At 36.6% G+C, this 24,563-nt stretch overlaps 4 protein-coding genes across 4 annotated transcripts in view; 2 read left to right on the forward strand and 2 right to left on the reverse strand.

The window, feature by feature from the left end:
• Positions 1-24,563, reverse strand: part of LOC129244404 (cytochrome P450 4e2-like) — a 50,271-nt gene that overhangs the window by 25,075 nt on the left and 633 nt on the right. Inside the window, exons 2-9 of the mRNA XM_054882024.1 lie at positions 2,511-2,620; positions 2,140-2,419; positions 1,980-2,049; positions 1,773-1,899; positions 1,530-1,706; positions 1,225-1,465; positions 711-884; positions 429-640 (exon numbers count right to left, since the gene is read on the reverse strand). Coding sequence (XP_054737999.1) covers positions 429-640; positions 711-884; positions 1,225-1,465; positions 1,530-1,706; positions 1,773-1,899; positions 1,980-2,049; positions 2,140-2,419; positions 2,511-2,620 — 1,391 coding nt within the window. The remainder of the gene's footprint in view (positions 1-428; positions 641-710; positions 885-1,224; positions 1,466-1,529; positions 1,707-1,772; positions 1,900-1,979; positions 2,050-2,139; positions 2,420-2,510; positions 2,621-24,563) is intronic.
• Positions 8,262-9,086, reverse strand: LOC129246325 (larval cuticle protein 4-like). The gene is made up of 2 exons (XM_054885047.1): positions 9,029-9,086; positions 8,262-8,899 (listed from the first exon to the last, which is right to left on the reverse strand). The coding sequence occupies exons 1-2, from the start codon at positions 9,038-9,040 to the stop codon at positions 8,414-8,416; spliced, it is 498 nt and encodes a 165-aa protein (XP_054741022.1). The 5' UTR covers positions 9,041-9,086; the 3' UTR covers positions 8,262-8,413.
• On the forward strand, positions 13,311-14,136 carry LOC129246327 (larval cuticle protein 4-like). Its single transcript, XM_054885050.1, has 2 exons — positions 13,311-13,380; positions 13,531-14,136. Exons 1-2 carry the CDS (start codon positions 13,369-13,371, stop codon positions 13,873-13,875), a joined length of 357 nt encoding a protein of 118 aa, XP_054741025.1. The 5' UTR covers positions 13,311-13,368; the 3' UTR covers positions 13,876-14,136.
• Positions 17,744-18,572, forward strand: LOC129246326 (larval cuticle protein 2-like). Its single transcript, XM_054885049.1, has 2 exons — positions 17,744-17,824; positions 17,939-18,572. Exons 1-2 carry the CDS (start codon positions 17,813-17,815, stop codon positions 18,293-18,295), a joined length of 369 nt encoding a protein of 122 aa, XP_054741024.1. The 5' UTR covers positions 17,744-17,812; the 3' UTR covers positions 18,296-18,572.

The raw sequence follows: 24,563 nt of genomic DNA on the forward strand, positions 1-24,563 counted from the left end.
AAGCTAAATACATCCAATAGTAAATTTTGGGTATTATAAAGCCGATTACATTAAATGTATAATGTACAGATTATATAGCCTATACTCACATAAAAATAAAAAAAAACAATACACAATTGAAAATGAAAGCTCACGGAATTTTTTTGTATTATTATTGATGCTTATGCATTTGATTTTAATGGTGATCTACTATTCTATTCTTAGGCAATTTTATGATTTTTTTCCACAGTATGCATGTATTAGTGAAATTTGATCCGCTCTGCTCCTACAAACGTTCGAACGGAGCATTCCCCGAATCCAGCACTTAAAATATGCTCGCATGCACGTTTAACCCATAGCTGCATAAGCCAATATATCCCAACCCTGCTTTAAGCCAATAAAAGAATATTAATTTTCTGAAATTTCAACAGTGGTGTTATCCCTTAATACGTTCTGCGACGCAGACGTATTTTCAAACCATTTATAGACTTTAATGTCAGAAAGAAACCCAAGCGAGCATCATACGGATTGTTTATCTTGTCATTTGGATCTGTTGGGTTATTTATACCCGTGGATAGTCCATCCACTGCAGGTAATATGTTGAAGTGCCGTATGATTTTCGAAACAGTTACTTTCAATTCCATCATTGCAAATTTTTGACCTGTGAAAATAAAAAAAAATATTTGTTTATAATTGCTACTATTTCTTGTTTTTGTATGTATCTGTTGCACCTATGCAATTACGCGGACCAGCGCTAAACGGCACATAGTCGTAGGGGTTGGTACTGGTGCGGTTTTCAAAACGTTCTGGCATGAATTTAAATGGGTCTGGAAAGTTATTAGGATCCGTACCGAGTGTAATAATGCAGCAGGCGAGTGTAGTGCCAGCAGGAATCTGATAACCACCTAAAGAGAATTAAGTACGTAAACGAGGGTTAAAGTAAGAAAGGAACTTAAAGGCAAACATATATTTGTACAAGAGAGAATTGTGCCTGCATATTTACGACGTCAAATATTTCCCTTGCTTTGCTTAATTTTTCATTTTCATCAAGCTTAATCAAGCCAGTGATGCTTCACTTCAAAAGAAATAGAAAATCTAGTGCTAAGAAAAATATCGTACTAGTGTTACATTTATTTGGCATGAAGCCTGTACGCGTTTGCTCATTGGACAGCTTACGTAAACATCTTTAAGTTCTTACGTAACTGAAGTTAAGTTTACTCTCAGAGAGATTACACTATGACTTACCAATTTCAGTTTTTTCCAACGCCATACGTGCAATGATGGGTACACTGGGATAAAGTCGCAGCGATTCCTTCAAAATCAACTCCAGGTACTTCATGTCACCCAATTCTTTATAAGTAGGACTGCGATTAACATCATTGCCAAAAAGGGCATATTGTTCTTGAAAGGCACGTTCTTGTATTTCCGGATGCCTCGAAAGAGAGTAGATAGTGAAACCAATAGCGCTTGCGGTGGTGTCATGGCCCTGGAAGAAGAGCAAACTTTGTTATAAAGAATGCCTATTCCATTTTTATATATGACAAACTGACTTCAAAAACAAATGTGGAGACCTCTTCAAAAATATCTTGAAAAGTTAAGGGCTTCCCATCCACCTCGGCGGTTAGTAAATTGTCCAGAAAAGCCATTTTCGGACGTTTTCCGTCGTTGTCACTTTTTAAATTATTTTGATCGAACTCCCCTAAGATGGTTTTTCTTTTTTCAATAATCTATAGAGTACACAGTTATTATAAGTTTTTGAACATAGCTATTTGTTTATATGCGTGTGGGTGTACCTCGGAGAGCTCTTTGCGCAAAATGGCCAAAGCCTTTTTTTGCCTGCGATACGCTTTTGTCCAGACGAAGAAGAAATCGAAACGGCTCAATGCGCTGAACATCCGTCCACGCATCACATCGCAGATACTGGAAAGCATAACATTAATACATACATATGCACACACATATAAGAGTATTGAAATCGTTAAGGAACATTTTTAATTTACTCAGAAATTGCAGGCACCATAGGCGAGGTGGGTCCTTGTATGGCATTTACGGAAGTGCCCATGGCGGCTTCTAAAGTTTTGGAATTTTCAGATAAACAAAACTAATATTTATTGCAAGCTACTCTTATTTTATACAAATTGAAGGTAAGCGCACACGCACCACATATGACATCTATTGTTGAGCGCGTTACGATTTCTTGAAAATCGAACATATCCTCTTTGGCCGCAAATCCAGCCAACAATTCCATGAACCGATCCGTAGTATTGTTCATAATTTTAAGGAAGTCTTGTAGGATGCCGAAATGAAATGAGGGTGTTATCATTTTGCGATGATTAGCCCAATGTCTGCCATTCGCTGTAAGTAATCCTTGTCCTAACCAAGGATAAAAGAAGTTGTAGGGATCATATTTGTATAGCAGAGTGTTGCTTGAGAGCACTTGCTGGAAGGAATGCATATAAATTATAAACTAAAAAACGCATATGTGCTTTTATATACGCATGCAAGCGTGGTGTGTGTATGTATATACGTACTTCTATGTCCTTGGGATTTGTAATCATCACATACGCCTCTGCGCCACCATACATACGAGCCAAGTTGTAGTTATACTCATGAGCCCAGCGACGAATTTTTTTAACATGTTCTATAGGTAAAGTGAGAGAAATTTTGATAAATATTTTTATTATTTCATATTGTTTATTATTTCAAGACTTTCAACAAATTTAAAAACGAAAAAAACTGCTTATTTATGCTGATGTAATATTGAATATATTTTTCTTGATTTTTTCGTTAATTTTTTATAAAAATAGAGTCCATTGTATAACAAAAACTATAAACCACAATTTCAAATTTTACATTAAATCCACAAAAGCTTAACAATTCTCTAAAAATTGTCACAAAATTTTAAAAATTTTGATCAAAGCTTTTAGATACTTTCTGTGTATGCAGTTTAATATTTACTTTGAAATTTGATTTGGTGCCTCCTAAAACACTCAGGCTTAAAAGGACATTGTATTTAGAGCTCTGGAAAGAGGGTAGATAGTCAAGGAGGAAAGGATAAAAGTATCAGAGAAAGAGATACGAAAGAATAGAGACAGAGCCAAAGGTAGTTAGTCCTGTGAGAACTTTCCAGATTCTTTGGCAAAACTGTAAATATCCTCTAGTTTTAGAGAACGAATATTATTCATTCTCACGACTTCGGAACCCAAAACTCGGAGCCTTACTCTAGCAAAGGCAGGAAACTTACAGAGAAAGTGCTCAGTGTTATCCGCCTCCTCCAAGCAAGACAGACACAACGGGTTCTCACTGATTTCAATGGTGGCCATATGCTGACCCCATGGGTTGTGCCCTGTAATAATACCAACCATCAACCGAACGTCTTTTATTCCAAGTTTTAGTAGACATTTTTCACAGTTTTCTGTTCTAGACCGGATCATCGCTCTTTATGTACAATAAATTGCATACATAATCGCTGATCCAATTCATGATTCCTGCGGAACTTATTCAGATTATTGGCTCTGGTCCCTGTGGGGGAACCGCTGATCCACGATTGGCCAATTCAAATTCAATCTAAACCCAATTCAAATTTACTTTACTTTGCTTAAGTTATAATTGGTGCTTACACCCTTTATTGGGTGTTTGACGGAGCTCCTCCTTCCATTTGTGGTGTGCGTCTTGACGTTGTTCCACATATGAAGTGACCTGTAATTTTAAGTCAACTCCGAATGGTGGATCATTTTTATTTATGAGGAGCTTTTTCATGGCAGAAATACATTCGGAGGTTTGAAATTGCCTGCCGCTATTAGGAAAAACCTTTATAATTTTTACGTTTCATGCACGGCGATTCGAACCTACGCACTCCCGAATGTTAGTCGTGCTCCATTTGGCTTCTGCGGCTACCGTAGTTTAATAGCCCATTTAATTTTAGTGCAAGTTGGAGGTTGCTCTAAAAGCGGGTTGGTTTAAAAGAATTTTTTTTCATATATAGGGCATGGGGAAGAGCATACGTGTGTATATTTATGCATATTTTATGTGCGAAAGCCCTTTTGGGTAGGAAGTTAGGTCACACAGTACTTTTGTTTAGCACATCCATTGTTATCACAGTCATCGTATCACTCGTTTAAAGGGGAAAATGGGCATAACAAGAAAAAAAAATTAGGTAAGTATGCAGAAATGGCTCTTGTTTTATGGCATGTAAAAATTCGCGGCGATATCTAGTGACAGTAACTCATTAGACAAGTATGAGTCTTCACTCTTTCACATAGAGAGGTATAGTAACTTGAAAACTTTAAAGCTGTTTTGCTGGAATTTTTGACGTTTTCCAGCAAGTCGATGTTACTTTAAAGGAGGGATTTGGATGCGACTTCTTGTTATGTAATCTGCATTATAAGGAGTATCGCCATTCTTCTTCTTCTTAATTGGCGCGATAACCGCTTATGCGATTTTGGCCGAGTTTAACAAAGCGCGCCAGTTGTTTCTTTCTCGTGCTAACTGGCGCCAATTGGACACACTAAGTGAAGCCAAGTCCTTCTCCACCTGGTCCTTCTCCAACGCAGAGGAGGCCTTCCTCTTCCTCTGCTACCACCAGCTGGTACTGCATCGAATACTTTCAGAGCCGGGGCGTTTGTATCCATTCGGACGACATGACCCAGCCAACGTAGCCGCTGGATCTTTATTCGCTGCGCTATGTCTATGTCGTCGTAAAGCTCATACAGCTCATCGTTCCATCGTCTGCGATATTCGCCGGTGCTGACGTGCAAAGGTCCAAAAATCTTGCGCAGAATCTTTCTCTCAAACACTCCAAGCGTCGCTTCATCGGATGTTGTCATTGTCCAAGCTTCTGCGCCATACATTGGGACGGGCATGATGAGAGTCTTGTAGAGTGTTAGTTTTGTTCGTTGAGAGAGGACTTTACTACTCAATTTCCTACTTAGTCCAAAGTAGCACTTGTTGGCAAGAGAGATTCTATGTTGGATTTCAAGGCTGACATTGTTATTGGTGTTAATGCTGGTTCCTAAATAAACGAAGTCTTTTACAACCTCGAAATTATAACTGTCAACAGTGGCGTGGGTGCCGATACGCGAGGGCGCCGACTGTTTGTTTGATGACAGGAGGTACTTCGTTTTGTCCTCGTTCACCACCAGACCCATTCGCTTTGCCTCTTTACCCAGTTTGGAGAAGCCAGAACTAACAGCGCGGCTGTTAAGACTGATGATATCAATATCATCGGCATACGCCAGCAATTGTACGCTCTTATAAAATATTACGCCTGAGCAATTAAGTCCTGTGGCTCGTACGATGCTCTCCAACATCAGGTTAAAGAAGTCACACGACAGCGAGTCACCCTGTCTGAAATCTCGTTTGGTATCAAACGGCTCGGAGAGGTCCTTCCCAATTCTGACGGCGCTGCTGGTGTTGAGCAACGTCATCTTGCATAGCCGTATTAGTTTTGCGGGGATACCAAATTCAGACAGCGCGGCATACAAGCAACTCCTTTCCGTACTGTCGAATACAGCTTTGAAGTCGACGAAAAGATGGTGTGTGTCGATTCTCCTTTCATGGGTATTTCCCAAGATTTGGCGTATTGTGAATATTTGGTCGATGGTAGACTTTCCAAGACTAAAGCCACACTGATAAGGCCCAATCAGTTGGTTGACGGTGGGCTTCAGCCTTTCACACAATACGCTCGCTAGAACCTTATAGGTGATATTTAGTAGACTAATCCCGCGGTAAGCCGCCGTAGCCGAATGGGTTGGTGCGTGATCACCATTCGGAATTCACTGATAGGTCGGTGGTTCGAATCTCGGTGAAAGCAAAATTAATAAAAACATTTTTCTAATAGCGATCGCCCCTCGGCAGGCAATGGCAAACCTCCGAGTGTATTTCTGCCATGAAAAAGCTCCTCATAAAAATATCTGCCGTTCGGAGTCGGCTTGAAACTGTAGGTCCCTCCATTTGTGGAACAACATCAAGACGCACACCACAAATAGGAGGAGGAGCTCGGCCAAACACCTAACAGAAGTGTACGCGCCAATTATTTATTTTTTTTTTAATCCCGCGGTAATTGGCACAAATTGCAGGATCGCCCTTCTTATGGATTCGGCAGAGCACACTTAAATTCCTATCGATCATCCGACCATATTTTGCATAGGAGCTGATGTATGCACCTTACCAGCTCCTCGATGCCATGTTTGAATAGCTCAGCCGGCAGTCCGTCGGCGCCGCGGCTTTATTGTTCTTTAGCCGCGTTATCGCTATTCTCACCTCGTCATGGTCGGGTAGCGGAACGACAATTCCGTCGTACACGATTGGGGTATCGGGATCTTCACATTCTCTGTGACATACGCAGCTATCAGTATTTAGTAGGTTCGAGAAGTGTTCCCTCCATAATTTAAGAATGCTCTGGAGGTCGGGCACCAGATCGCCGTCTTTGTTCTTACAGGAAAACGCCCCGGAGTTGAAACCTTTTGTAAGCCGCCGAACTTTCTGGTAGAATTTTCGGGCGTTGTTCCTCCATCTCAAGCTCTTCGCACTCACGTATTTCGGCCTCTTATTTCTTCTGTCGAATAATACGTCTCTCTTCTTTTCTTAGCTCTCTGTAGCGATCCCACATGGCTCACGTTGCGCCCCATCGCAGCGTGGCTCTATAGGCAGCATTTTTTCTTTCGGCGGCAGCATGACATTCCTCGTCGTACTAATTGTTTTTCGGGCTCGCCGAAATCCGATTTCTTTTTCGGCGGCGGTACGTAGAGAACGAGAAATATTGCTCCGTTGCTCGTTAGCACTTAAAATTCGCCATTAGCACTTAAAATTAATATTATTCAAGCTCTTACTATGCCCCTATGTTCTGATAAGTGTGCATCCACCGTTTGTTGTTATTGCCAGCGAGATTTCAAATTAGGCTCTCAAATTACGAGTCGAATGAGGAATTAGAAAATTTGGAGAGCGATTTTTTGTATTTTTAGATAAATCAGTTTCGATGAAGATGTGATATGAGAAAAAATCACAGTTTTCGTTAATCAAACCAAGGCAAACAATGCCAAATAAATTAAAACAAAGAAGAAAGAAATAAATTCTTAAAAACCACCAAGAAGAAGCAATAATTTTGCACCATGGGAACAAGAAAAAAGATATTAAGAAATATTGTTTTTGCTTGAGCCACGAAGGTTATTGAGCACCTCGAAATTGATAAGAGATACTAAATTGGGTTCAGAAGAATTAATCCTTTTGATCTCCAAATTTATTACTTGGAAAAATATATTTGGAAAAAAGTAAGTTTTTAAAAACTGAATCCACTTGTGAGTATTTTTATGAATAATAATAAAATAATTCCTCTTATTATTCCTCTAAAATAATTCCTCTTATATGCAACCGTTATGTGATAAATTGTATAATACCCTTATACTGCTAACTACGCGCGGGTACAGCGAGATAAGTATTTTAATTTTTGGGGTGTTTTCAGTGTCTTTTTAAATAGCAATAATTCAAATAATTATTTTTTAAATAAAGCATAGAGTATAGTTTTTTCGGCATTTATGATGGAAAGTTAAAGCAGGAGATTAAGTAACATCGACCTGCAACCAATTTATATGAGATTTATGGAAAGGCGCATTTTTTCTATACGAATTCAATGGTCATTTTCAAAGCGTTGCGATACGGCAAAAATATGAAATAAAAAATAAATAGATGCGTCATGTTTTTGACCGTATAAAAAACTAGGCGATAGCACTGGAACAATTTTTTTTTGTTTTGGGACACCCTAATGTAAATACTTTTTTTCTGACGTAAATAAAAAAAGTTGAACTTGTGCTCATCAATTAACTTTACCTATCAATTGGGGCAATGCAGTATTGCAACTGCTTTTGAGCATTTGTGTGTACATATGAGAGCATTGGCTGTACTAAATCTGTTATCAGTTGAGGCCAATAGAACTTGACCTACATTCGCGGCAATATGAACTTGTCTCTTTTAATAAATATTGTTGCTTTTTTGCTTGTTTTTTTTAAATCTGAATCTTATACCTGTTTGTTCATTTCTAGAAATTTATTACTAATTTAATATTTAATTTATGGCACTTTCATTATTTCATTTCCATTTCCTTCATATTTTATTAACACCTTTAAGAAAAGACATTTTTTAGTTCACAACCTGGCTGAATTACCGTTAGAACCGCCTTAGTTTGAGGAACAGGTCAGACAGCATCTTCACAAAATTTATTAACATTTGTTTAGACAATTTCAAAGTCAAGCTTCATCATAATAAAAGATCTAACTTTTTTCGCTTTATTTCATAAAAATTTATTTTTCGTTACAAAAAAATAAGTTCATCAAAACTAATACATATACAAGAACACAAACAGATGTGAATAACTTCACTGTTTCGTGCTGTGCACGTTAAATTGCCAAACATAGAGCAATTCTTTTCTTCCACCTTTCATTTAGTATCTTGGTCGACCAGACGATTTTTTGGGTGGTGTGTAGGAAGAAGACGGCCTCGATGGACGCTGAGGTTCCTCTTTAGGTGGGTGAGTGCGTATGTATTCGAGTGCCCTGAGGATTGCATCTGGAATTGGTGGTGGGGTTGGCAGAAGATCACTCTTGGGCTGATAGCCATTCTCATCGGCCACATAGGAGATTTGCACATGCTCGCCTTCGGGAGAAGTCCACTGGAAACCGCCATGTATATTGCCGTTCGCATCGCCCGAACGTGCAGATTGTATGCCATTGCTGGTCTCCAGCGCATAGTCGAAGCCGTCGGCACGCACCTCGGAATGCATTGCCTTCACCTCGGCGTGCGCTTCATCACCGGAGGCACGCGAGCTGCTGATGCTCTTGCTAGCCCCGCGACCACCGCTATTTTGACCGAAGAATGGACCACGTTGGATGGCAGCCGCACTGAGCCCGATGGCGACGAAGAAGATGAGCTACATTCATATGTATGTGTGAAAAAGAAAGAAGTCAGTGAGAGGACGAGGTATGCCAGAGTCTGTATATGCCTTCGCATGTGGTTGTACGAATGATACTTTTTATCGATTACTAATAGAAATACTCACATATTTGAACATTTTGTTAATCCTTGCCAACGGTGGTACAATGGTAAATGGTACTACAATGAAACCAAACAAACGAATGCTCTACAGTGTAAACTCCATAAGTATTTATATCATGGACTAGTTCGATTCGCAGGTAAGAAATGTACAAAATTAATGCGTACCACTTCTTTGTTTGGTAATAGCTGGCAGATTTATGTATGTCCCAACGGTAAGGCTTGTCATCGCCAAAAAATGATATAACATTTCAAAAGAAAAAAATATAAGCTACTTTTGGTTGCATCTGAGCTCATCTTGAAGTGCGAGTCGGAGGGGATTTTGTAGTTCACTCGGTTAGTAGCATGACAAGTTTTGTTTTATTTTGCCGATAAATTTGATAAACAGGCAACCGCGCCCACAACCCAAAAAAGCGCTTAAATATAAATTATGGCGCTTCGGTAAAGCGATGCGTGAAGCAAGAGAAGAATAAAAAAATGATGTGACAAAAACGAAAAGATGTGAGTTATTGGCTAATTGTGAAGAGGTATAGTGGAATAGAAGTCGATACTTGCTATATAAACCCGTTTGCAGATCTTCTTTGAAATTTCTGTGAAACAGCAATCAGCTAATTTTAAATATCCAGAAGCAATGCTTGACTGAAGTCAAAATGCATTCGCTGTCACTCAGAAATACTCGTCCATACAACAATAATTGGTTCATTTGATCGACGGACAGTTTGACAATTAAATTAGTATAAGTCTGCTAATTATCTTAATCCATGAGCAAAGTAGTCAGTCTTTAATACCGGTCTTTAGCGCCGAATGCATGAATATATAAGCACAGAAGGCTCGAATGTACTGCATACTTTTCGTAGGCAAAAGTGACGTTGGCCCACCATGGGGATATAAAAAAATACCGAGGCAATTGAAATTTGTATACAGCAAACATCCCATAGGTCATAGGTGGACCATATCAAGCCCCAAAGTGTATTTGTGATTTTAAAAAGCTCAATTTAAAAATAGTGTACCGTTGTAGGGCCCTCAATTTATAATATAACCTCAAAACGCGTATGCAGAATCAGAAAGGCTGATCAGCATGGATCTAATTTAATTGTAAAAACTTAGTTGGTTGGCCTATTAAAAAAAATCTTCTAGTTGTTTGGTTAAACACTATCATTTCGAAAAATTTAATTTGAAGTACTCATGGAGGCTCGAAGGGAACTATATCGGATGTTTTTTAGCTGAATGAGAACTATCGATATGGATAACAATAGTTTGACAGCTGAGAATGGCAAAACTAAAAGGTCTTAGAAATCATGATTTTTTTAACTTAGTTTTATGGAAAACTAAATGCCTAGCCACTGAGTTCTCAATTCCATGGAACATGATGCTAAGGATGTTCAGTTATGTCAAACGCTTCATGAGTGTGGGGAGCAATAAAAAGGTTTGGACACGGATGGATCCCTCACCAAGGAAGGTGAAGGGGCAGCTGTCTGTGGACTGAGGAAAAGAAGTACGGAAGTGCTAGGCAAGAAAGCAAATATATTTCAACTGAAGTCTACGCAAAGACTTTAACCTTGAACGCAAGTGTAACCACAAAAGCATAGCTATTCTCGCTGATAGCCAGGCAGCAATCAAAGCTCTCAACTTTTTCCAGTTACATTAAAACTGGTGATGGAATGTCTTGATAAGGAGGTTATCTTAGGTCAGAACAACCAAGTATGTATCCTACGGGTTCCAGGGCACTTAGGAACTGCTGGGCACGAAATGGCTAATAAATAAGTCAGGAATGGGCCATTTATAGAACTAGAGCCATTTTGTCACTTAGAGAAAGCCAACTTCTCCCTCTTATTCAAGAACTTGCGGAACGATGAAGAAAATCATGTTGGGACAAACTACCGTGTTTATAAGAATCAAATCCTACCATATGTGACTTTAATCTAAACCGATTTAAAGATTGTATAAATTGTATAAACTAATTAAATAATAATAATAAGGCTTTTTAGTAACTAGAAAATATATTCCTATGGAACTTACAGGTTCTGTGGGAAGGACGATGAAACCGTCTAACATATGCTGGCATGGTGCCCGGCACTGATGCGTAAGCGGCATAAATATCTGTATAAACATATTTTACCAGAAGAGGAAATCAAACTCTATACAAATACTAAAGCTTATTGAGAAGTTGGGCTCAAAAGAATACTCTGAATTCATGAAAGCGTACCACAGATCTTTAAGGTCGCAGTGCTTAATACTCTCACAATAGTCAGAAACTGCCGTTGTAGTCGGTGAAAATGGACCCCGCCTCGCGCGGTATGCGGGGGCGAGTGGCGTGGGAAATATAATAACCATGAAGAAGTTTCATATTTTATGACCAATAGTTCGAGGAGATGAAAAGTAAGTATAGAGAATTAGAAAAAATATTTCGAATAAAACTTTGATAATAAATGAAATCCAAATGATCTGACAATTAATTTTAATGATCAAATGCCTCTCAAGTAGTATTATATTTCATACCTGCATACATGCTTACCACTTATCTAATCTTTTCTGAGGGCAGTTTTTTCAACCTTTATTAGTCAGTTTTGGTATTTTATAAACGGATATATTTCGAAATATACAACAAATTCCTTAATATTCAACAATTCAACAAAAAAAAATTCTCATCGAAAACAGTTACTTTCAAAACGTTCAAAATTAACTTTTACTAAAATTAAATTTATAAAAAATTAACCTTCGACAAAATTATCACCCTCTGTATTTGAATCTATCACTTCTATTTATGAATGTATGAAACAAAACATTTAGCACCGTCTCAAGCGAATACTTATTTTTGCGCAGCGTTAGAATACTGAAATTCCGACCATTGGTGAACGTTTGAAACGAGAGAAACTACCAAGTGCTTACGAAATGTTCTTCGAATGTGACTTTTTTTTAATTTTCTCCAAATTTACCCAAATTGATTTGTGGCCGCCGATATCGTTAAGATGCCCCTATGTGTGCGTTTCCATAAATCTGAAAGGGGGCCAAACCCGGTGAATATTCCGTTTCGGAAAAAGCTGTCATCATCTGTCAGTATGTCATCTCATTCCCAAAATATCAGCAAAAAATGCATGCCGCGGGAGAAGCCAAATACAAATACCCTCGGCAATAATTTCCAGTATTTTCTAAACCAATTTTCTTCATTGCTTCAAGGTGTGAATCACTGATACAAAGTAAAGAAAAAAAAAAACAAATACAATTCTCTTTGCTTCCAACATGAGTCCGGCTGAAATAATTTTAAATATTTATTTGCCCAGTTTTCATATAAGATTCCATGGCAGAAGGAGATCTTGCTATTTGAAAGTCTTTCAGTCAAAAGACCGCCGGTTTGGCACTTGAGTACTAAAAAGTAGGAAGCAAGAAAGTTCAGAACAGTTTAGAATATTGAAGGAGGATCCAACCAAGAAGGTTTAGTTACTATATAGTTTTTCTTTCTCACCCATCATATCTGTATGTTATACTGCTCCCACATCTAAAATTTTTAAATAATCCGTCTTCAGTAGGAGATCTTTGCTTTATTGTACCAACATATGGGTATTATCTATGTAAAATTGGCTGGCAGAAATAAACATTTTAGCTTCGATTTCATACATCTAAACACTTCAAAATTAGTTCGGTTTAACTATGCGTTAAGTTGCATGCCCTTCATATTTACAAATATTCTCTAATAAAGTACAAACCTATTGTTGTCAGTTTTTATTCATAAATATCTCAGCCAAGCTCAAGGGTTATGTTGATGCATGTCTCTCGTTCTTCATACTACAGATTTATTAATTTAGTTTTTTGTTGTCACCTAATGAATAATTTAATACATACATACATCTTAAGCCGTATAATACATAGCTGTGTTTTCAAATAATATATTAATATTTTTTGTCTTTTTTTAACTCAAAATTACATTTGATTGGGCATCATTTGCCAAGTCAAAGCTGAGAATGCTCAAAAATTATCAAGCAAAATGAAAAAAGTCATTAAATGCCGAAAAGTGGAATACCGGTGTACTTTTTTTTGGACGCCAAAACATTTCATAACTGAAATCTTCATAAAATAATAACAAGTTTAGCTGGATTTTAGCGGCCAGCAAGTTAGAATCAGCCAAAGTCGAGAAAAAAAATGGGAATCAGCATAGCCAACCACTCATACACACACACATTCTAGAGCACTTATCCATATACTCCTGGTTGTACGCAAACGAAGCTGTTAATGAATCACAAAAAATTGACTTATAAAAGCGCTACCAAATTTGGCAAACAGCATCAGTAAGATCCAAGTGTTCTAATCTCATAGACATCACTGCCAACAAATCCACACAAATTTGCAAAAATGTTCAAATACGTAAGTAAACGCTCATACAAATTGTTCTTGGTGAAGATTTGAATTTCAATAGGGTGTCAATTTTTTGGAAATTTTTAATTGCAATCTCACATTTTCCTAAAAGAAAAATTTTAATAATCTACTACTAATTTATTTCTCTACTCTCTATAGGTACTACTCTTCGCTTTCGTCGCCTACGTCTCAGCCAGTGGTGGTGACTCTTCTGCCGAAATCAAAGTTCTTAGCTCCGATGTCCGCCCCGATGGTTTCGAAGCCGCTTTAGAAACCAGCAACAGCATCCGCCAAGTATCATCTGGTGACGCAGCGGGCAACATTAAGGGAGAATACGAATGGGTTTCGCCCGAAGGTCAAAACGTCAAAGTGAGCTACATTGCTGATGAAAACGGTTACCAGCCACAGAGTGACCTTCTGCCCACACCCCCACCAATCCCAGCGCTGATCGCTAAGGCACTCGAATACTTGGCTGCTCATCCCTCAAAGGAAAGCAAGAACTAAACAAACTAAATGATTCTGCTATGCATCGATTAAGGAATATTGTTTTGATATTGGACTAGAGCTTCAATTGCTGATGCTGATGGATTGAAATGGCGATGTGAATGGATGAGAAAGTAATGTGATATTCGCGTACTTTTTATTGCACAACAATAATGCCGAGCTCGAAGAAACTTTTTCATTTGTTGCCGACTTTTCAGTTTTATAATTTAATTTTTGTAAATATGTGTTAAATGCAAATAAAATACTCCAGCAAACTGGTAATTGAATGTAATTACTTCATCAAGCGGTATATAAAGTAAGATTTACTTGGGACACTTTAAACTTTGAGTTGTGAGCATATTTTTGTTTTTAGCCGATATATTACCATTTCCGTAATATCTATTTATCAAAATGAAATCAAACAAATATTATATCAAAACATATCCCACTTCCAAAGAATACTATGACTTTAATGGAGAGCGTCTATGTATTAAGGGTCTTTCCAAACTAGATATTGTTTTAAATGCTTTTTTATTCCTTGATAAATTATAAGCGTTCTGAATTGAAAATAAACAAACTATATAAGAAAAACACATAATGCATATTATATCGTTCCTAGTCGGAACATAGGGCGGAAACAAATGTTCTCCAACGGTTTCTGTGAGCTGCAAAGTGTCTGATTTAGTTCCAGGTGATCGTTGAAGGACGCTCGTGGGCGATCTCTGCTTCGACTTCCTTGCGGATTCCATTAAAAAGCCATTTTGGCAACATTATCGTCTTCTCTGCGGAGAGTATGTCCAATCCAATTCCATTCGCCTTGTTATTTCGGAATTAATTGGCAGATTTTAGTAAGCAGAAGAAGGTCCATATTGGAGGTTGTTCTCGGCCTATAGTTTCTGAGACAACTGTTGACAAACATTCGATATGTGGTCAGACACAAGCCAAGTCTCAAAGCCATATAGAATGACCGATTTAACTCTGGTATTGAAGATTAAGAGATATCGATGTTGAAGGTTATCCAGCAACACTATGCGCTACATCAATACACCCATTTTTAGGTGTTTGGCTGAGTTCCTCCTCCTATTTACGGCGTGAGCCTCCTTGTTTGTCAAATCGACTGCATCAACACAGATTTCCCCAAAGCTCTCGATAAAGTATTTCACAAGATACCGATTCATAAACTAGCTTGCCTAGGCATTCACATAATTTTTTTGGAATGGCTTGATTCATGATATCTGAACCCTTCGTATTGTTTGTTAATGACATCAGCTCCTGCTTTTCATATGCTAAGTTTTTGTTGTATGTCGATGACTTGAAAATGTAGTCGAATTTTCGTTTCGAATTTTTATTCGTGGTGCTCTAGAACTCATCTCTGCTTAAATATTAAAAAATGCTGTTGAACAAATAAAACACCTCGTTGTTATTTGTGGTACGAAATTTATATTCAGTAATCACACTAACTTTATCTTTTCTATATCTTGTGCGATGTTTGGTTTCATTCGCGGAATAGCTCGGAGTTCTCAGACCCATACACGTTAAAATTGCTTTACACCTCTTTTGTTTGTTCTCACCTGCAGTATGCCATTATTATTTGGTGGCCTTACCAACAATTTTCAATCAGCAGTATTCTTAAGTATGATTTGAGGTTTTTACGATTTACTGAACCTCTTCCATAATAAGGTTCGTTTATTTCATCTAAATCTCAGATTTCTAGAAAGTAGAAGATCTGTTCTCTCCTTAACTTTTGTATATGGCATTATAAAAGGAGATTTTGACTATGCTGCCCTTTTGAAAAGAAATAAACTTGAATGTTCCAAGTAAAAGCAAAACAAATTATGCCAGAGACGAGCAATTGCTCACGCCCTTAATCAGTTCAACCACGTTTCATCTCTTATCGATTTTGATGCTTTCTTTAACCTACTGAAATCTTGTATATAATCTAATTTAATTTGTGTTAGTAGTCTGTAACTACTTTTTGTTTATATACTTTTTATATTAATAAATGAATATAATATAATAAATAAAATTAATTTAAACAGATTTTCTTGATATTTTTGGATCATGTTTACGTATTCAAACAGAGATTGAAATATTATTTCTCCTACCTCATGCGGCCAGCGTGGCCGAGCACGTTTTTTCTTATAGCGGCAATCTTGTATTTCTTTCTGGGAGGAAAAACTCCTCGCGAAAAAAGCCATCTGTCGTTTGGAATGAGCTTAAAACTGTAGGTCCCTCTATTTGTGGAACAGTATCAAGATGCACACCACAAATAGGAGGAGGAGCTCGACCAAGAACCCAAAAAGGGTGCAAGCGTCAATTATATATATGTATATGTTTATTATATAAAATTGTTTATAAATTAAATTATTTACAATACCAAATCAAATTAAAAAAAGTTCGTGCAGCGTAGTACACATAACAGAAGGGAAACTTTCAAGACAGACAAAGTAAGAGGGAGAGACCCGAAAGAGAAAGAATATATATATAAATAAATTCACAACATTTGCAGAGAATACAAATAGACAAAATTTACAAAAAACGGAGAAGGGTCGACCGGTGTAGGTAAACGGCGGACACAAACCGTGGCAACAACGCGCACTACAAACGCAGCGATTCCAGGACCACAGCAACAGCACAAATTACTGCAAGGCGATACCAACAAATCCGACGCCTGAATGGAAAGCGCTTTATAGTACGCACAAGCACTAGCCAGGGAACGGAAATAAGTGCCAAGAAGTAGGCACAAAAAAAAAACGCGAAAAAATTGGGACCAAAAAACGCCCCAAACAGTAGCTACCAAGGAAATATAACGCCAAAAATATTTCCTACAAGTATGCACCAACAAACTAGCGCCAAAAAGTAGGCAGTGTTATTTCTCATTAGGAAAAATAGCATAAGGCGTATCTAATATATATATATAGTATAGCTCTCTCTCTCTCTCCTTTTTCTCTACGTTGTATCTTTTTTCTCTCTCGCGGAACGAAAATGCCCAAAACGTTGCCTGGCCTCGAAATTTTACTCATCAATCTCGCTCGTCCATTGAAGCCCTATAAGTTTCATTTCAAAAATCCAAATAAGCTTATATCAGAAAAACTCTAATTTTCAGGGATATTTTGAAGACCTTAATTAACGCAGTTATCGATTAATAATCGATTAAAATAATAATCAAAATTGGAATTGTTTGAATGGGTTCAGAGGGAACGATAATATTTTGCTTCTTCCTACTCTATCAACTGCGCATCTCTCACGAACCAAACCTCTGCACAGCTCCGTTTTGTAGCTGCGGGATGCAGTTAATAATAAAAACACATTTATATTAGAAAGGTTTTCCTTTTTCAGGTTTCTACCAACTGAAACTCTAAACAATTCTTTTAAAATTCTTATAATTAAATTTGATTTACGCACCATTAGCATTTGCTGCCCGCAAAAGGGGCTGTTGACAAAAACGGAACAACCCGAAAGTCAACAAGCCCAAATACCAAATGCACAAAAATTTTAAAACAACTTTTATATTTGCCATATACGAGATGCAAATGCAAATACATATGTATAGTAGCTGAAACAAAATAAAATGTAGAAAGTCCATTAAATGCCGAAAATTTAAATAGCGGCGTACTTGTTTTTGGGCGAAAAAATATTTCATAACTGAAATCTTCATAAAATTATAACAAGTTTAGCTGGATTCTAGCGGCCAGCAAGTTAAAATTAGGCAAAGTCGAGAAAAAACAACGGGAATCAGCTTTAATTGCAGACGTTATTACACACACACATACACACACTCTGATATGCAAAACCAGTGAACCAGTAATTACGCACTCCCGGCTGTACGCAAATGAGGCCGATATTGGGCCCACAAAAAAATTGGCATTATAAAAGCGCTACCAAATTTGGCAAACAGCATCAGTAAGATCCAAGCGTTCTAATATAATAAATATCACTACCTCACAAACTTGCAAATATGTTCAAATACGTAAGTAAACGCTTATAGAAATTATTTACGCAAAGATTTTAAATGCAATTTCACTCTTTTCTAAAAGAAAAGTTTTAATAATCTATAATTAATTTACTTCTCTATTCTCTATAGGTACTACTCTTCGCTTTCATCGCCTACGTCTCAGCCGGTGCTGTAGGCAAATCCGATGATGCTGCTGCCGAAATCACAGTCCTTAGCTCCGATGTCCGCCCCGATGGTTTCGAAGCCGCTTTAGAAACCAGCAACAGCATCCGCCAAGTATCATCTGGTGACGCAGCGGGCAACATTAAGGGAGAATACGAATGGGTTTCGCCTGAAGGTCAAACCGTCAAAGTGAGCTACATTGCTGATGCAAATGGTTACCAACCACAGAGCGACCTTCTGCCCACATCCCCACCAATCCCAGACGCGATCGTCAAGGAACTCGAATACTTGGCTGCTCATCCCTCAAAGGAAAGCAAGAACTAAACAAACTAAATGATAATGGATAATTTTGCTATGCACCGATTAAGGAATATTGTTTTTGATATTGGACTAGAGCTTCAATTGCTGATGCTGATGGATTGGAATGGCGATGTGAATGGATGAGAAAGTAATGTGATATTCGCGTACTTTTTATTGCACAACAATAATGCCGAGCTCGAAGAAACTTTTTCATTTGTTGCCGACTTTTCAGTTTTATAATTTAATTTTTTTAAATATGTGTTAAATGCAAATAAAATACTCCAGCAAACTGGTAAACAAACGCCTTTACTGTAATTACTCCATCCAACGATCTATATGATAGAATAAGATTTAGATACTTGGGGCACTTTAAACTGTGAATTATGAGCATATTTTCGTTTTCAGCCGATATATAATATTAACTCTAAGTCATCACTATAAAAACATGAAATTTATCGTCAAAGTTCAAGGTGCTATCGGGAAAAAGTGTTTGAAAGCCAGGGGTTATATCTTTATGTTTTAAGAATCTTTCTTTTAAATTGCGAATGAAAGAAACTAAGAATGATATATACAGTTATATATGATAATAAGCTTCAATACTTAGTGTTTCAGAAATCGTACGACCGGTTTTTTTAAATAAAGTCGTAATAAACTTCATATTTATTTCTCAGCATCGAAATATATTTATATATATATATATATATGACGGCATGTGCAAATGCTGAAGAATTTTTTCCAGTTGCTAGGATGGCAGTGTCGTCGGCAAAAGTGGCGATCAAACTGTTTGAGGGTATCGGCAAGTCTTTGGTGTATAAAAGGTAGAAGAGCGGCCCAAGAATACTTCTTTGCCGAATGAAGATCTTCCAAGATATTCCACAAAGAAGTCTTCGCAATTTTTACGCTTTTTATGGGAAAAACTTTAATACTAAATTTGCTAATAATGCACCCATAACGCGCGCACTTCAAGACCATAATTCATTATCCAATTCCAGCCTGCCTGGTCCCCTTCTCAGACATCGGTGTCCACTTGGCCGTCGTTAAAGGGAAACTACACATTTTTTTCTAACAGCGCAAGACAGATGGAGAGCTGTGTCATCGTGTGCTATATCGAAAACTCTATAGCCTTAATACGATATAAAAATAACGCTTAAGGTGATGGGAATCTCCCGCCATTCAATTTCCAAGCTCATTGCGGTGTTCACTGGTCACTGGTTGATCGGTACTCATGCGGAAAAGCTTGGAATTCCGTACAACCCCTATTGCAGAAGCAGAAATTCTCTAGCCTAGATCCCTTTTCTCTCCTCCACTACATCAACAGCACTGGATGGCTGTAGACATTTTTTCTCTTAATATTTTCACAGGTGCTGGTCCACATTATGGTATCAAAACGGCACGTAAGTGCCACTTGAAGTGTACCCTTGCCATCTTTCCTACCTACCTACCTCCAGCCTGCATAATTTCGCTTTATTTAGAACTAATTTCGTAAAAATTTTCAATTTAGCTGCTTAATATTGTGTTTAAAGTGATTGCTAATAATTTAGTTGCCATATTTGTCTTGGTTTTCTTCACATTTTCATTTAAACTATTATTAAAGTAAAATGTAAAATAAGGTGCATAGATTTTTGTGAAGGATGTCTTGAAGTAAGCAATATGTATGTGACCTGCATGTGGCAGACTATTAGTTGTTGGAAGAAGCACAACAACAAAGTATAGACTTCACTACTGACAAAGGACCAAAAAACTATTATCGCTACTTAGGACCACAGCAGCCATAGCTCTTACCTAGGCTATAATTTTAAAATTATTAGACTTAGGTTTAAAAATAATATTTTTAATAAATATTTGTGGTGTGCGTCTTTATGATTGCCCCAAATGAAGTGACCTAGAATTTTTTCCACTTTCAAACGCCAGCTGACTTTTTTATGAGGAGCTTTTCCATGCCAGAAATACACTCGGAGGTTTGCAAGTAAGGCTATAGAACTGATAGATTAATGGTGCTCTAATCTGAATAAGTTCATATAAATTAATACATATATTTTGAAGGCATGTGGCTGCTAAGCAATAAATAAATGATTGAAAACACCTTAATTGACAAGTTTGCTTTAAGCTTCGTTTCACACGAAGCGAAATTATTAAGTTAGCAATAACAATTAAAAAATTAACCGGTTTACTGTACAGTTAGAAATCGCAGCGTCCATGATGCGCATCACTATGCAAAACGGAGAAAAAAATGTAAGACTTCTAGCACACATTTTTTAAATTGGCATGGAAATACAAGCCATTAAACTGAAAATAGAAAAGTAATTGCATAATAACAGGTTTAAAGTTATTGATACGTTTCGTGTTGCGCGTCGCTAAACAACAATGCGGCACTGAAGTACTGAGCAATCGGTAGCAGCAATACACGCTTTTGGAGAATTCGAAAAAAAATTTTTACACTTTTATCTTCTTTAATTGATCTACCCAACATTACATATTTTCTGAACATATTGATACAGTTTTTCAGTTCTACGAGCAGCAAACGTCGTATGTCAATCAATTGTGTGCTTATCTTCGTATGAATACAGATGGCAAATCAGCCAGGTAAACTTTTTAACTGAACATTACAACCACAACATGTTTACATTCTATCATTTGCTGTTTTTTGTTTGTTTTTGTGTTGTTCATTATGAGAGTTCAACGATTCGAAACTTGTCATATTCATCTTTACACTTACATGCATACATACATACATGTGTACATAAATACATATGTGCTTGCTCGAGTTTTAACAGGGAAAACCGCAACCTTTAGTTTTTGCAGTATGAATGTATGAATGTACATATGTAGATGTACATATGTATGTGTGTATGTACCTACCTGTCTTTTTTATTAGTATTACGTTTTACACATTGTTGTTGCATTTTAGTTCATTCAGTTCACTTTCGTTTGCGCATACGACAGTTGTTTTAATTTCATCTTTTTTCTTTTTGTTTTTGTTTTTAAATTTTATAGCAATGATCTTGAATCGTATCGTTTCAGCGCACGAAAGTCGCCAAGCTGGTTAGCCGCCAGAAGTTATGACGCGCTATTTATTGTTGTTTATTCTGAAGTCTATATTACTGTTATTTCACCTCGAGTTTTTCTAGCTGTCCTTTTAATTTATAGTTACGAATTTAAATTTATAGACAAATGAAGTTGTCATTTTCTGTCTAATTAGGGGATAATACATATGAAAAATTATAAATTGCGAAATTCCGAAATTGAAAAAAGAAATTAATTAAAAGGTTTGAAAATTATTTCGGAAGAACACTTATACATACCTACATACACACATATACACATAAATGTAAAACAAAAATTTAGTTTCCATATTAAAAACTATCGATAATTTTGAAGTACGCCATTCATTTTATACTCATAAATTGAAATTCTAATCAATCAAAATCAGATTCAGGCTCAAATTTAGTCTGAGTTGACCTACAACGTTTATATTTTCATACAAATATGCATTTATTAACAGATTCTCGTGACATCTCATAGAATGAGCTGATTATATGGCAGTTATGCAATTAGCACCGCTGCTTAGCAACTATAATGCATACATACATACACATATGCACATAGAAAATGTTTAAATTAAACCTCTTCTTATTAGCGAAATGATATTTAGCCAAATTTGATTTGATGCGGCGTAGCCGAATTTTAATGACTTGCTGCTCCCACACTGAATAAAATAAAATAATAATAAGAAGAATACCATTTGGCACAAAAATAAACTTAAAACAAATGAACGGCAGCACAACTGCAGACGATAGTCGTCATAATTTGCTTGTAACTAACTTGCCAGCAAATTGTGCGAGGGTTGCTATTTATTTATCTGCCCATGGGCACTGCTGCTGTTGTCAGTTGCCATCTGACACTTCCTTCGGAAAGTCTGATATTTACATACCATAAACGCACTCAGAATGTTTCGCGTGCGTCATATTAGTGCTGTTACAGCGGCTTTAAAAATGTATCTCTACGAAGTCATGTCTCTACTTAATGCTGCGGTGAGAACCGCGTCGCAAATTAGTTTTTTTAGGTTTGCAAGCTCAACAAATTGACAATCTAATGCAACCACCAACTATAACTTACATATGAGCCGCTCAATGCACACATTGACTAACTCCACTTTTTGAAAAATCTTAAATTTAAGTGTCAAAGCCCTTGGTATAGTCATAACATTTTATATTTACAATAACTATCCTGAATAATAGATATTAGCACCTTTAAATGGCAAATTTTTTTGCCAACTGAATAATAAGTAATTTATTTCAGAAGCCCTTTCGATTAACTCCATACTCTAATATAAATCGTTTCAGTACATAAAGATTTCCGCTGCAAATAATAAATATTCGGTTTCGTGTACCGGTCAAAACAGAAATATTAAAACCGTCTTAAGTTTATTGAAACTTGTTCAAAGTACGGAAATGAAAGCTGAATCAATTGAGATGCAATTTTTGGTAAGTGGACACAGCTATTTGCCCAATGACTCAATGAATCATGTGAAAAAAAAAACATTTTTTTACCAGATGATTGGTACCATATAATCAAAACATGTAAAAAGTTTCATCCAATGACTCACCAAGATTTTTTGTCAACAAAACCTCTAGAACAGTCTATCATTAACAGAAAAGTAACCTTCACAGGGCTTCCAGTAAATTGGCTTAAAATACGCTCGATAAAGTTAGAAAGGTCCAAACCCTATCTCATACAATTCAAATGAGACTATAATGAAGATACAGAATTTCATGCCATTAATATAAGAAAATGTTTAGTGGGTAGAACGCAAAGTTTGAAAAATATAGATCAGCTTTTATGATATCCTAAAGGTAGAACTGTGATAACGGAAAAAAATGGAGAGACGTGATGGACCTGCTAAAAATCATTCCTCCTGTTAAACACGATTACCATAAGAACTTGACAACAAATCGAAATGACGAATCCTCGCATATAGCTGATGAAGAAGACATTATTTATAATATTGCTGAATCATCCCAAAGAATAATGCCGCCAACATAAAGCTGCTATAAATTAATTGCGAAAATTATTTTATAACCGAACTTCCAACATTAATTTTTATGGAAAAGCAAATGTATAATAACTAACTTTTTCTGTAATAAAAACTTAAAAATGAAGAGACTAAATTTAAATTTATTCCTTTTTTCAGTTGCCAAATCAATGAACTCCATCAGTCACATAAATACTGCAACATTACTCACGATTGTTTGTTGCCTATTCTTTCTTATTATTTTTATATACCGTTAGATGAAAGCTATATCTGCAATTATGCATTCCTCATTACATATTTGAATTCATATCATCAGAGGAATTTTTAAAAACAATATACATTACATCAACTCGTTTCTCAACTTTTCGTTTTATGGAGTTAATCGATATGTGCATTGAGCAGCTCATATACTGAAAGCAATTTTTGCAATACCTACTAAATTATTAATCCCAAATTAGTCCTTACACATTTTCCGTTTTGCCTAATTTTTTTGCTTTTAAGTTAATTTTTGAGCTATGGTGTATTAGAATGCTTATAATAGAATTTTATGGCAAATTTTTTTGTGGTACCATTTCACCCGCTATATCCTTTCGTTATGCGTAAAAAAAGTCACTAAAAATACCCATCCATTGAGGAGTCAGAGGGTTAGAATGTTTCACAAAAATGCTCTCCGTTGTTGTTTACGTAGAACTACCGAACACTTCGTATATCTAAAATGTAAGGATCACGTGGTTTCCTGGGCTAATTTGCCATAAGAATGTGAAAAAGGGTGAACACTTTAATCAAATTCTGACGTGAGCCTTCAAATTGACGTGAGCCTTCATATTTTTTCTTTTGCTCGTCTCACCATTATCCATTGTCGAAACCTAATTATTTTGGAAAAAGTTAGGATTTGTTGTACGGTGTAATTGTCGGTGTAAAAGAAAAAAATTTAATACATATATTGTATTCCGATAAAAAATTAAAAAAAAATTCGAACCACTTTTTTGGTAAAAAATTTTGCTTTACATTTTTTTTTAATTTTGATAAACATATTTGATTTTTTAAATTATGCTCAAATGAAAGCTTGTAATTCGTTGTTTACTGTGCCGATAAATGAGCAGCTTCTTCAAGTCAGAAGTGCACTCGAAGTATTACAATAATTAAGCAAAAAAAAAAAGTTTCTTCAATCTGTAGCTTTAGGTCCACATTGGGCCATGAACCTGGATTCACAGAATCCTAGTCCCGCCAAAAAACACTCGGCTACTGAAAATGAAGCTT

This window comes from Anastrepha obliqua, chromosome 4, assembly GCF_027943255.1.
Source record: "Anastrepha obliqua isolate idAnaObli1 chromosome 4, idAnaObli1_1.0, whole genome shotgun sequence".
Taxonomy (NCBI): Eukaryota; Metazoa; Arthropoda; class Insecta; order Diptera; family Tephritidae; genus Anastrepha; species Anastrepha obliqua.